Here is a 14,814-nt window from a genome sequence, read left to right as displayed (position 1 = left end):
GATACCCGGACGAGAGACTCACGGTGGCCCCCAGTTCCTTGCAAAAACTCCTCCAGACCTGAGAGGAGAAATGAGGGCCACGGTCTGAGACGATGTCCGCTGGTATCCCATGCAGACGCACGACGTGGTGGACCAGGAGGTCTGCTGTCTCCTGGGCCGTAGGGAGCTTCGGGAGGGCCACGAAGTGGGCCGCCTTGGAGAACCGGTCCACTATCGTTAAGATGGTGGTGTGGCCCTGGGACGGCAGGAGGCCCATGACAAAGTCCAGGCTGATGTGGGACCAGGGGTGATGAGGCACCGGTAGGGGTCGGAGGAGTCCTGAGGTCCTCTTGTGGTCCGCCTTGCCCCTGGCGCAGGTGGTGCAGGCCTGGACATAGTCCCGGACGTCGGCTTCCATAGATGCCCACCAGAAGCGCTGCTGGACTACTGCCATGGTCCTGTGCACTCCGGGATGACAGGAGAGTTTGGACCCATGGCAGAAGTCCAAAACCGCAGCTCTGGCCTCTGGTGGGACGTACATCTTGTTCTTCGGGCCAGTCCCTGGGTCCGGGTTCCGTGTCAGGGCCTCCCGGACGGTCTTCTCCACGTCCCAGGTGAGGGTGGCCACGACAGTGGACTCGGGGATGATGGTCTCTGGGGGGTCTGACAGCTCGGCCTTGGCTTCCTCTTCAGTGCATCCGACCATTGGTTCTTGGTCCCGGGGCGATACGTAATCTGGAAGTCAAAGCGCCCGAAGAACAGTGACCAGCGGGCTTGCCTGGGGTTCAACCGCTTGGCGGTCCGGATGTACTCCAGGTTCCGATGGTCCGTGAAAACCGTGAAGGGCACCGTTGCTCCCTCCAACAGGTGTCTCCACTCCTCAAGAGCCTCCTTCACCGCCAAGAGTTCCGATTGCCGACGTCATAATTTCCTCTCAGCCGGGGTCAACCTGCGGGAAAAATAGGCACAAGGGTGGAGGACCTTATCGGACTCCCCGCTCTGGGACAGCACGGCTCCTATCCCTGAGTCAGAGGCATCCACTTCCACCGTGAACTGGCGAGTAGGATCGGGCTGCACCAGAACTGGTGCAGTCGAGAACCGGCGTTTCAACTCCCTAAACGCGGCTTCGCACCGATCCGACCAGGTGAAGGGGACTTTAGTGGAGGTCAGGGCTGTCAGGGGGCTAACTACCTGACTGTAGCCCTTAATGAACCTCCTGTAGAAATTTGCAAAGCAGAGGAACTGTTGCAGTTTCCTACGGCTTGTTGGGTGGGGCCAATCCCTCACCGCCGCAACCTTGGCCGGATCAGGGGTGACGGAGTTGGAGGAGATTATGAACCCCAGGAAGGACAAAGAAGTGCGGTGGAACTCACACTTCTCGCCCTTCACAAACAGCCGGTTCTCCAACAACCGCTGTAGGACCTGACGTACATGCTTGACATGAGTCTCAGGGTCCGGAGAAAAGATGAGGATGTCGTCTAGATACATGAAGACAAACCGGTGCAGGAAGTCCCGCAAGACGTCATTAACCAAAGCTTGGAACGTTGCAGGGGCGTTTGTGAGGCCGAACGGCATGACCAGGTACTCAAAGTGACCTAAGGGGGTGTTAAATGCCGTCTTCCACTCGTCTCCCTTCCGGATCCGAACCAGGTGGTACACATTCCTAAGATCGAGTTTGGTGAATATTTGGGCTCCATGCAGGGGCGTGAACACCGAATTCACGTTCCGGACGTGAGAGGTTGTACAGCCTGCTGGACGGGTACTCAGCGCCCAGAATCAAATCGATGGCACAATCGTACAGTCGGTGCGGGGGAAGGGCGAGTGCCAGATCTTTGCTGAAGACGTCAGCAAGATCGTGGTACTCACATGGCACCGCCGTCAGATTGGGCAGGACTTTGACCTCCTCCTTAGCTATCTCACCGGGTGGAACCGAGGATCCTAAACACTCCCGGTGGCAGGTTTTGCTCCACTGCGTCACAACCCCAGACAGCCAATCAATCCGGGGGATTGTGTTTTCAACACCCATGGAAAACCCAAAATCACTCGGGAGGTAGAAGGTGTTACAAAAAAACACTATCTCCTCCCTGTGATTCCCAGACACCACCAAAGTCACTGGCTGTGTCTGGTGTGTGATTAATGGAAGAAGAGTGCCATCTAGTGCTCATACCTTCACAGGGGAAGGCAGAGCCACCAGAGGGAGCCCTACTTCCTTTGCCCATCTGCTGTCCAGCAGATTCCCTTCTGACCCTGTGTCTATAAGTGCTGGGGCGTGAAGGGTTAAATCCTCACAAAGGATTGTGACTGGGATTCGTGCTGATTTTCCGGGGTTCCCCCCGCGTGCGTGTTATGGCCCACCCCTTAGCCCAGTTTCTAAGGATGGGCGTTGTAGTTTGACCGTTTGAGACAGTTCCTCTGTATGTGACTTTTAGACCCACAGAAAAACACTCCCCGTGGGCCTGCCTCCCTTGTCTGTCCTTTGATTTCATTTTGGCCCTGCTCGTGTCCATAGCTTCATCAGCAGGGGGAGCTGTAGCCACACGGGGCCCTCTGGCTGTGGAGCGTGGGGACGACGGCACCCTTTCAGACCCGGAAGGAAGAGGGACGGCCCGTGCCCGGTCACGCCCCCCACCCTGCTCCCAACGGTGTTCCTCTAACCGGTTGTCTAAGCATATAACCAGGTCGACAAGCCCGTCAAAATCCCGCGGTTCCTCCTTAGCCAGCAGGTGCTCCTTCAGGACCGGAGACAGCCCGTTTATGAAGGCGGCGCGGAGTGAAACGGTATTCCAGCCGGACCGCGCAGCCGCGATGCGGAAGTCGACTGCATACTCGGCTGCACTCGGCGCCCCTGTCGCATTGACAGTAGCACGCTCGAAGCGGTCTCTCGCCTCTGTTGGGATGATCAAAAAACCTGTTTGAACTCCCTTACAAACCCAGCGTATGACGTTAGGAGCCGTGAGTTCTGCTCCCAGAACGCCGTAGCCCAAGGCGCGTGCCCTCTCCTCGAAGCAAATTGATGACATAAAGCCACCCGGCTAGCGTCTGACGCGTACATGACGGGGACACTGTACAAAGTGAGCGAGCATCTGCATTAGGAAGTCCGCGCACGTCTCCAACACAACCTCCGTACGGCTCCGGAGGGCTATTATGCTTCAGGGGATGGTGGCGGGGGGGTCGTTGAACAACCAGTGGAACGTTTGTGTCTGACAAAGGACCAGCAGGAGGAGGTGCTGCAGCAGTGAAAGCGGTCAGTATTTGCTGCAGCTCCCCTAACACGCCTCCTGCTGGCGCCTGTGCACCTTGCTCTTCCATTGGCCGTTCAGGCTCGAGTTGACGCCCCTCAGGATCCATGACGCTGGCCGACAAATCCTGTTGGGGAAGTGTCATGACACGGACCCACAACAGGGAGCGTTAATGAAGGGACAATGGCATAGCCAAAAAGTAACATTTAATGTTGTGAGGTGCACAACGTAATACAGACAGATACAAATATGCGGTTATATCAATCCGACAAAAAGGTGACGTGTGGCAGGCTCAAAGATAGGAGACGTCCGGTGAGAGAAAAGCCGGAACCCACACAAGCCTCACCACCAACGGACCTGAAGAACACGGGAGCCGCCAGCCCTGTGCCCCAGGTGGCCACTGTCTTCAGCAGTCAGACCCGGTACCTGCTGGCAGAAAACAGAAACAGTTCTGGATGAGTGTGAGTTCGCACACTCAGTAATCCCATAGTCTGTGTTCAGTAAGGAGGGAGAACCTCCACCTCCAATCACACACTCGTGCAGCTCCTGAGATAACCACTTATCTGGGTGGGGTGTGAGGCGAAGCCGTCGCAGTCCACACCAAACGCCAACTCCGCAGACAGGGTATCCATCCCAGGAAAACAGCTGCAAAAAGAGATCAGACTAATACTCGAATTTAAGGTTTAGCAGAGAATTACCTGTATGGTAGAAGATTTCTCGGCGAGGAGGTGGAGTTGCAGTCCGGTCTTTGTAGTGGTGGTGATGGGTGACAGCTGGTGTTGATAGATGACAGCTGTCACCTCCAGCGGCTCCGACGCCCTCTCGTGCATGGAGCCCGCACTCCAAGCAGGGCGCCATCTGGTGGTGGTGGGCCAGCAGTACCTCCTCTTCAGCGGCCCACACAACAGAATCAGTTAATTATTGTGACTATAAAATTCATCCTAAAATGTCATTTTTATTATTCTAACCCTCACCTCTATCACTATATAGAAAAACAAATTGTTCAAATAGTATGTATGTAAACTAAGAAACACAAACTGTTGGAAAATATGACCACTGTAACAACAGCTTTATTGACAAATGCCACTTGGCACAAATGAAATAACCACCTTAAACATTACAATTTATTAGTTACTTCACTGAAAGAGGTTATGGGTTTTCTCTGAATCTGTTTTTTGTTTTGTTATCAATAAAAAGGAAATTATGAAATTATTCACATAAAAGCTGCAAAGATTGAGTCTGAAATACAAACATTACATTTTGATGCACAACTGGATTAAGGGTGGCACTAAGAAATAAAAGCCCGTAAAAGGCAATTCAGACCATAGCAGAAAGTTGTATTCTTGCACAAACTTTACACTTTTATAAGCTGAGCATCAGTATAAACTAACTACATAAAGTACTGTGCAAAATGCCAGCCATAGTTAATGTACCTAGAATTTATAAATAGAACACAATGATAAAGTGCCATTAGACTGTATGAGCATGTAATTGCCATCTTTGAACTTGTCCAAGGTCTGTTTCCCAAGAGTGTTCCCTGTGAATTTGAAGGCCCTGGCAGTAATAGGACTGGACTTATGCTGAGCACAGACAGGCAGACAGATGGACTGACTGATGGATGCAAAGTCTTCACAATACCCAATGGCCACATTTTGGCCATCGGGTAAAAACAACAAAAAGATGCTGACTTTCATATTTTTAAAATGTCTTTCCAATTTTCATCTTCAATGCAAATTTTCTTCTAGGTGATAAACGTTTGTGGCTGGAACAAAAAGAAAAGGATCTGTTTTATTACATATTTGTAATGTTTTATTATTGGATGATTACCAGCAACTATTATGTACAAGCAGGACACGTATAAAAAGTAACGGCGGGGGGTGCTTGATAACCCTGTTGTGTCTGATGACTTGCAGACATTTATGCTGGTTATACAGTCACAAATAGAGCATTAAAGGAGTTTTATGGCTATTTGTGACCGTATAACAGCATGAACATCTGCAAATCATCAGAGGGGGTTATTTGCATGGTTTATTTTTCTGTAGGTAATTCAGTCGGCGAGGCTTACCATCAAGCCGAGGCAACATCGTTACAACAGCGGTCAGGGCGCGGAGTAATCCATCAAATGTGAAAATCCATCAAATCCATCAAATGAGGTGCAGCTCCATCCAGAGATGGGAGTTGTATTCGTGTTGGTGATCCTCCTGTCCTGTGCGCCAATAGCATTTCTTGTATATTCGTCTGTGAATTGTTCTGTAATTTATGTTTATAGCATGGCCCAAGCAGAGGGTCACCCCTTTGAGTCTGGTCTGTTTGAGGTTTCTTCCTCAGAGGGAGTTTTTCCTTACCACTGTTGCTCTGGGGGTTGGTAAGGTTAGACCTTACCTGTGTGAAGGGCTTTGAGGCAACTCTGTTGTGATTTGGCGTTATATAAATGAAAATAAATTGAAATTGAATTGAAATGTGAAATGGTAATTCTGTATCGGAATCCACATCAGTACTTTCGTATGTTATCTTAAATTCACCCATTTCGGGGGCGGCGTCGGTACTCGACTTTCTTTCACTCTCAGCTCACAGCGCTAACAGCTAGCAGTGCACGCAGCCGGAGTTCTGTCGAATTGTTCATCTCCTGGCATAAATCGACAGTTCCGCGTCCTGACTATATTGCACATGCACAGCTGCTCGGAGGACAGGCAAGACAGTTGACAGGAATGACATCTCGTCAGAACACCGGTCAGGGCGCGGAGTAATACATCCAAATGTGAAACGGTCAAACATTTTGCCACCATTACCCCAATATGATAAAGTCTGAAATCTCACACGATTAACCAATCAGATTCATGGAAAAGAATGTAATTGGATTATAATGGATTTTTTAATAGTCTGAAAATCTACTTTTTGTATTCTTACTGTTGCTTCTGAAATACACTATGACACAATGTCAATTCTTCCTGTACTTTGGGGAACTTGCATAGTTCTGTTTTCTCCGTTGCAGTCGAAGAAGAACTACGAGCAGAGATGCAGGGAGGCAGATGAGACAGAACATGTGAGAGAGAAGACAACCTGTACAACCAAACAGTCAGAGAAGGTGCAACAAATATGCATACGACACTACTTAAGATAAGATAAACTTTATTGATCTCACAGAGGAGAAATTCACGTTACATCAGCTCTTAAAAACACACACACACACACACACACACACAAGAATGAGTGCAAGTAGAGGAAAATGTTCATCAAGCAGCGTGTGCAACAATAAGCAATAATAATAATACTTGTAACAGTACAAGACATAAGAAAATGAGGTAGAAATAGAATATATATACGAGGGCTGTCCGTAAAGTATTGGTCCTTTTTATTTTTTTCAAAAACTATATGGATTTCATTCATATGTTTTTACGTCAGACATGCTTGAACCCTCGTGCGCATGCGTGAGTTTTTCCATGCCTGTCGGTGACGTCATTCGCCTGTGAGCACTCCTTGTGGGAGGAGTCGTCCAGCCCCTCGTTGGAATTCCTTTGTCTGAGAAGTTGCTGAGAGACTGGCGCTTTGTTTGATCAAAATTTTTTCTAAACCTGTGAGACACATCGAAGTGGACATGGTTCGAAAAAATTAAGCTGGTCTTCAGTGAAAATTTTAACAGCTGATGAGAGATTTTGAGGTGATTCTGTCGCTTTAAGGACTTTTCACGGTGCGAGACGTCGTGCAGCGCTCTCAGGCAGCGTCATCAGCCTGTTTCAAGCTTAAAACCTCCACATTTCAGGCTCTGTTGATCCAGGACGTCGTGAGAGAACAGAGAAGTTTCAGAAGAAGTCGGTTTCAGCATTTTATCCGGATATTCCACTGTTAAAGGAGATTTTTTTAATGAAAGACGTGCGGGCGGATTGCAGCGTCGGCTCGCAGCCGCCGCGACGCTCCGTCACGGGAAAAACACCTCTGTTGGAAGCCTTGAGGACAAGTTGGAACATCTCCAGCTGATAAACAATTTCTCATATACTCACTCCACTGAAAGCCATCAAAAGCCAACTGGATTTTAACAAATGGTTATCAACACGGAGGTGTTTTTCCGCCGCACCGCGTTGGCTGCGTCCCGACGCGCGGACCCGTCCGCACATCTTTCATTAAAAAAAATCTCCTTTAACAGTGGAATATCCGGATAAAATGCTGAAACCGACTTTACGGACAGCCCTCGTATATGAGGTCTATTAGAAAAGTATCCGAGCTTATTATTTTTTTCAAAAACCATATGGATTTGAATCACATGTGATTGCGTCAGCCAAGCTTGAACCTTCATGCGCATGCATGAGTTTTTTCACGCCTGTCGGTTGCGTCATTCGCCTGTGAGCAGGCTTTGAGTGAGGAGTGGTCCACCCCTCTCGTCGTTTTTTTCATTGTTTAGGAATGGCTCAGAGACTGCCGCTTTGCTTGATCAAAATTTTTTCAGAAACTGTGAGTGACATCAAAGTGGACACCATTCGAGAAATTCAAATGGTTTTTGGTGAAAGTTTTATGGGCTTCAAAGAGATTACGGAGTGTTACTGTCACTTTAAGGATGGCCCAGAGCGACTGGTGGTGCGCCGCGCACCAAAGCTGCCATTGACATGCTGAGCGACCATTTCATTTCTAAACGGATGGCTGTATGGATCCGTGACCATCGTGTGCAATTTCTCTGGTTATCACAAGAGCTGGACATCAACCATTTTCCGGCAGATTTCACTTTTAACAAGAGATTTTGTCATGGAAAGCCGAGCGGAGGCTTCGTGCGTCACGATGGATTCGCTAGTGGAACGAGACAAAACCAACTCCGTTTTGGTCTCACAGGACGGCTTTGAGATGGCGTTCAGACAGCTGTCGGTGGTTTTTCCATCGAGTGATTATCTGAGAAATTGTGGATGTGCCTGGACATGCCAGAACATGTCCTGTGAGGCTTCATCACGGCGTTGCTTTGTGCCATGCGCCGCGACGTGCGAAGCCTCCGCTCCTCTTTCCATGACAAAAACTCCTGTAACAGTGGAATGTGCCGTTCATTTCCAAACTGGACGCTGTGTTTTATCCGGAATGTCATCTGGCTAGCACAGGAATTGTGAAAAGACGTGGACATCAGCACTTTTTCAGCACATTGAGACAGATGTGCGGAGGAATTCCGTGCATCGCGGCGGAATTTCTCGGATAATCCACAATTTCTCGGATAATCACTCGATGGAAAAACCACTGACAGCTGTCTGAACGCCATCTCAAAGCCGTCCTGTGAGACCAAAATGGAGGTGGTTTTGTCTCGCTCCAGTAGCGAATCCATCGTGACGCGCGAAGCCTCCCCTCGGCTTTCCATGACAAAATCTCTTGTTAAAAGTGAAATCTGCCGGAAAATGGTTGATGTCCAGCTCTTGTGATAACCAGAGAAATTGCACACGATGGTCACGGATCCAGACAGCCATCCGTTTAAAAATGAAATGGTCGCTCAGCCTGTCGATGGCGGCTTCGGAGCGCGGCGCACCACCAGTCGCTCTGGGCCATCCTTAAAGCGACAGTAACACTCCGTAATCTCTTTGAAGCCCATAAAAGTTTCACCAAAAAGCATCTGAATTTCTCGAATGGTGTCCACTTTGATGTCCCTCACAGTTTCTGAAAAAATTTTGATCAAGCAAAGCGGCAGTCTCTGAGCCATTCCTAAACAATGAAAAAACAACGAGAGGGGTGGACCACTCCTCACTCAAAGCCTGCTCACAGGCGAATGACGCAACCGACAGGCGTGAAAAAACTCACGCTTGCGCATGAAGGTTCAAGCTTGGCTAAGGTTGGATACTTTTCTAATAGACCTCGTATATATATATATATATATATATATATATATATATATATATATATATATATATATATATATATATATATATATATATATATATATATATATATACACACACACACACACATCACATACATAATTACATATATATGTATATACACATACATACACAAACACATACATACATACACGCATACACACATGCACACACATACCTATACACATACAATATACATATGCATATCTATATGTACATACATATATAAGTACATATGCATATATCTAAACATGATTGGGATTGAAAAAGATAGGAGCATCTTATTTACAATATGTGTAGTGGAATTTAGATGTGATAAGGTGACATTAGTGCAGGGATTTGTAAATGAGTTGTTATTGCACATGATTTGTGGACATATTAATGTTGCACGTGATTTGTGGACATATTATTTATTGCATGTGGTTATTTTACAGTGTTATTGTACAGCCTGACAGCAGCAGGGAGGAACAACCTGCGGTATTGTTCCTTCTTGCACTGAGGGTGCCTCAGTCTGTCACTGAACGAGCTCTTCAGCTCCACTACAGTCCGGTGCAGAGGGTGAGAGGAGTTGTCCATGATGGATTTGAACTTGGTTAACACCCTCCTCTCAGCCACCTCCTCCAATGAGTCCAGAGGACAGCCCAGGACAGAGCTGGACTTCCTGACCAGCTTATTCAGTCTCTTTCTCTCCCGCTCTGTGCTGCCCGGAGCCCAACAGACGACAGCATAGATGAGAGCAGAGGCTACAACAGAGTCATGGAAGGTCTTAAGCAAAGGCCTGCTCACTCCAAAGGATCTCAGTCTCCTCAAGCGGTGGAGGCGACTCTGGCCTTTTTTGTACAGGGCGTCATTGTTGCGAGTCCAGTCCAGTTTGTTGTTGAGGTGAACACCCAGGTATTTGAAACTGTCCACAGTCTCTATGTCCTCCCCCTGGATGTTCACCAGTGGGTGAGGTGGTGGTTTCCTCCTGAAGTCGATCACCATCTCCTTCGTCTTACTGGTGTTGAGACACTATTCCACAAAGTCTGTGATGACCGACCGGTACTCCAGCTCGTTCCCCTCAGACACACGACCCACAATAGCGAAGTCATCAGAGAACTTCTGGAGGTGACAGCTGTCCGTGTTGTAGGTGAAGTCCAAGGTGTAGAGGGTGAAGAGGAAAGGCGAGAGGACGGTGCCCTGGGGGGCCCTGGTGCTGCACCTTACCACCTCAAACTGACACCGCGCAGCCACACGTACTGCGGGCGGTCAGTGAGGTAGTCAATGGTCCAGGCAGCGAGATGTCCATATCCACACCTGCGTCCTCCAGCTTTCCCCGCAGCAGCACCAGACTGATGGTGTTGAAAGCACTGGAGAAATCAAAGAACATGACTCTCACAGCGCTTCCGCCGGTCTCCAGGTGGGTGAGCACTCGCTGCAGTAGGTAGGTGACAGTGTCATCTACCCTGATGTTGGGCCTGTAGGTGACCTGCAGTGGGTCCAGGATGTCGCTCACCACGGTGCGGCGGTGAGACAGGACGAGCCGATCAATGGTCTTCATGAGGTGGGAGGTCAGGGCAACTGGTCTGTAGTGGGCCGATTCCTTGGCGTGCTGTGTTTTGGGAACCTGGACCACACAGGAGGTCTTCCACAGGGTGGGACCACCCCCAGGCTGAGGATCTTGGTGAAAATGTAGCTGGACCTCACAGAGCTCATCTGCACAAGTCCTCAGCAGCCTCGGGGGGATCCCATCAGGTCCTGCTGCTTTCCTCTGCTTCAGTAGCAGGAGCTGGCCTCTCATCTCGTTTGGAGTTACAGTGACGGGGGAGGGAGGGGGAAGCTGAGGTGTGAGCTGAGGTGGGCTGGTGCTGAGTATAGTCCCGGGGACGGAGGGACAAGGTCCGGGGTGCAGTGGAGGTGACCGGGGTGTAGAAGGTGGGGGGGGTCAGAGGGACTGGGGGGCTGGCTGCTGGAGACGAGTGGAGAGCTGGGAGCAGGTGGGGGGCAGGTGTTGAGGAGCCAAAACGGTTGAAGTAGCTGTTTAGCTCCTCTGCAAACCGAGAATCTCCCTCTGCAGTCCTGCTGGCACCCTGTCCAAATCCGGAGGCTGTCTTGAGGCCTCTCCACACGTCTCTGACATTGTTCCGGGCCAGCTACTCCTCCATCTTCCCTCCATACACCTTCTTGGCTGCACGGATCTTCCACTGGAGCGCCTGTTGGACTCTACACTGCTCCTTTCTGTCTCCCGATTTGAAAGCCCTCTTCTTCTGGTTCATCAGGACCTTCAGCTTGGGGGTCACCCAGGGGTGGTTGTTGGGAAAGCACCGTGCCCTCCGGGTAGGCACAGTGCTCTCCACACAGAAGTTCATGTAGTCAGTGACACACTGGGTCAGGCTGTTGATGTCTTCACCATAAGAGTTCTGAAACATGCTCCAGTCTGTGGTTCTGAAACAGTCCCTCAGCTTCTCAGTGGCCTCTTCAGTCCAGAGTTTCACTGACCTTTTCTGCACTGGCTCTCTTCTCACCCTGGGTGTGTATTGGGGGAGCAGATAGATGAGATTATGATCCGAGCGTCCCAGCGGGGGGGGGGGGGGGGGGGGGGGGAGGTGTAGGCGTCGTCCACATTAGGATAAAAAAGGTCCAGTATTCTATTGTCCCTGGTTTTACACGTGATGTACTGGGTGAACGTGGGGAGGGTGGCGGAGAGGGAGGCGTGGTTAAAGTCCCCGGTGATGAGGAGGAGGCCACGTGGGTGATGTGTCTGCAGCCGCGTGACTGTACTGTGGATCCGCGAGTAGCTCCACGTCCGAGGAGCAGATCTGGTCTTTCACGTGAATATGAGTTGCGCTGCACCATCTCTCACTCACAAAAATGGCGAGCCCCCCTCCTCTCTTTTTTCTGCTCTCCACCAGCATCCTGTCCGCGCGGATGAGTGTAAAGCCATCCATGTTAACGACCGAGTCCAATAAATGTTCATCCAACCATGTCTCCGTGAAGCACATGAGACTGCAACCCTTATACAGCCTCTGGAAACGGGTTAGCACTGCTAGCTCCTCGGTCTTGTTGCGGAGAGATCTTACATTCCCCATGACCACAGACAGAATATAAGTCCTTCTCCGCTTCATCTGTCCACCTCTGCAGCCTCGCCGTCTCTTCTGTATGTCTGCAGGAATTATGTCCAGGTGCTCAGCATAGCAGGGACCCGGCCCACTGAACATTGAGTCTCTTAGTCCAAGCCGCTGATCCCGGCTATAAACAATGGGACGTCCAGAGCTGGAAACAAAGGGATTTCCCTGCGCTGCCTCAAAAACTGCCGAAAGAAGCAGAAAGCTAAGCACAAGAGTTACAAAAGTCCCCGGTGATGATGAGGAGGGCGCGGGGGTGATGTGTCTGCAGCCGTGTCACTGTACTGTGGATCCGCTCACAGGCAGTGGCGGCGTCTGCAAAGGGAGGAGTATACGCGCAGAGCGTAATCACACTTCCAAACTTCACTAAAATATTTATTTTATACCTGTCTTTGAAGAACTCACCACTTTTTAAATGGCATTTTATAGTATTTGGGTTCACAACAAGACTTCTGGATAGCTTGTTGGGGGGGGGGGGGGGTATTCTTTGTACTTCAGTTTTTATTGCCACCTGAGGCAGTGAAGTCCACTTGTCACTTAACTGTCAAATAAATTTGATTTTCACAGATACGTCAAAGAGCCGAACACTGCAGACAGGCAGCAAGTGAAGCAGGTACAAGTCAAAATTACATCTGAGCAGAATTTTTTTTTCCAATACTGATCAGTTAAATCCACAAGTAACACTAGACTGTGATCTCTCACAGAGAAGTTGTATTCTGCCAATATTGTGCAACTAGAACATGTTCGCCAAGACTGGGAAGCGGCACACAAAGGCACGTGTGAGGTACTGTTGACTCCACTGATTATCTAATCTTTTTCGAGCACAGCCCCCACCCAGAACAGCAGCATCTAACCACAAATGCAACATCTCACACCACATCCCCTGCAACAGTACTGTGTACAAGAAACTAACAAAATGATGGGTCACAACACCTGCAAGCTACATAAGATAGCCCCCATGCCCCCTTTCCCCATTCATGTCCTCAGCTCCTTGTGAAAAGATCACAAGGTGTCCCCTGGAAAGGTACAACAGTGTTTTAGGGCCTCATTGACTTTGAGAATAAAGTCGTAATTTTATGAGACAAAAACTCATAATTTTATGAGAAAACAACACGTAATATTACGAGAATAATGTCATAATATTACAAGAATAAAGTCGTAATTTTATGAGAAAAAACTCATAATATTATGAGAATAAAGTCATAATGTTATGAGAATAAAGTCATAATTTTGAGAAAAAACTTGTAATATTACAAGAATAAAGTCAAAATATTACGAGAATAAAGTCATAATGTTATGAGAAAAAACTTGTAATATTGCGAGAATAAAACCTAAATATTACGAGAATAAAGTCTTAATATTATGAGAATAAAGACATAATTGTATGAGAGAAAAACTGCATCTCAAAATGAGATCTGTGGAGCGCTTCGTTAAATTGTACTTCAGTATAGGTTGTACAAATAAGGAAATACTTCATCTTTTGGCCCATCTGCACCACATTATCATTAGTACTTTGAAAAGAATATGCAACAAAATGTGTCTATTCTGGAGGTGGAACCAACCAGACTTCACCTGTAGTTCCAGCGATTAGTAGCTCAGGAAATCGGCTCTTTCATGGAGGAGGAGATGGCTGGAACTGGCAGTCTGCAGGGTTATCTCTTCTCATATAAATACAACTTTATTCTTGTACTATTATGACTTTATTCTCGTAAATTATAACTTTACTCTCATAATATTATGATGTTATTTACGTACTATTTAGAGTTTGTTCTTGTAATTTACAAGTTTTTTTCATAAAACGACTTTATTCTCATAATATTATGACTTTATTCTTGAAGTTTAAAAAAAGAAACTCAATGTGGTCCTAAAACACTGTCGTAATATACGAACCCTCAAATAAATAAATTAATCAAATCAAATCAAAGACAGGCTTATAAACTCAAAATGCAGGTATCTATTTAGATGGACAAAATGTCTCAGCTGATTACTTTTAGTGGCAAAAATAAAAATCCTTCAGTTTGTTTTTGGCTGCCTGCCTCTATCATCTCATTCTTATGATAAATACACAGAGTTTACACTGGGGATAAGGGTTGGAACAAGAAAAATGTAAATTGATGGTTTTGCCTTTCCCGCTCAGCCTTGTTGTTTTCACTGAACGCAATCTCACACTCTGGCCACACGATTTTCGTGACACGGTTTTTTATTTTGCTGTTTCTAATCCTCCCTTTCTCCTAAATCTAACCATGACCATAGCATAAGTGGCTACCCTCCCCGAACCCTAACCATAACCCCCGGCCCCCAGACACCCCCCCCCCCGTCACCCCACATTTCATGCCTCTGTCATGAAATGAATTTGTTACCCCATCACGAAAAGCACCCCATTTTCATGCCCCGTCACGAACCCATAGATTCATGTACTTTTCATAATGCCGCCACAAACTGCCGTGAGACGGGGTTGGTTTCAAGAGCATCGACATCCCACATTTCCACAATGCCCCACACAAGGACAGGGTAATTAGCCTTCTTCCAATCCACTATGCAGTTTTCTGAAACTCTAATGATCTGTGAAGGACTCTCACATGTGCCCTGGATATAAGGTTTGACATTCATTACATTCTGGTATCTGTCATAGGTGTTCCTAGCTGAAGCAGTGTG

At 48.0% G+C, this 14,814-nt stretch overlaps 1 protein-coding gene across 1 annotated transcript in view; it reads left to right on the top strand.

Moving 5' to 3' along the window:
- The window catches only part of LOC117525254 (proline-serine-threonine phosphatase-interacting protein 1-like), a 90,523-nt gene that overhangs the window by 43,603 nt on the left and 32,106 nt on the right, over positions 1-14,814 (top strand). Inside the window, exons 8-10 of the mRNA XM_034187097.1 lie at positions 6,211-6,303; positions 12,727-12,772; positions 12,864-12,943. Coding sequence (XP_034042988.1) covers positions 6,211-6,303; positions 12,727-12,772; positions 12,864-12,943 — 219 coding nt within the window. The remainder of the gene's footprint in view (positions 1-6,210; positions 6,304-12,726; positions 12,773-12,863; positions 12,944-14,814) is intronic.

Source organism: Thalassophryne amazonica, chromosome 2 (assembly GCF_902500255.1).
Source record: "Thalassophryne amazonica chromosome 2, fThaAma1.1, whole genome shotgun sequence".
Taxonomy (NCBI): Eukaryota; Metazoa; Chordata; class Actinopteri; order Batrachoidiformes; family Batrachoididae; genus Thalassophryne; species Thalassophryne amazonica.
This window is presented reverse-complemented; position numbering and strand designations above follow the sequence as displayed.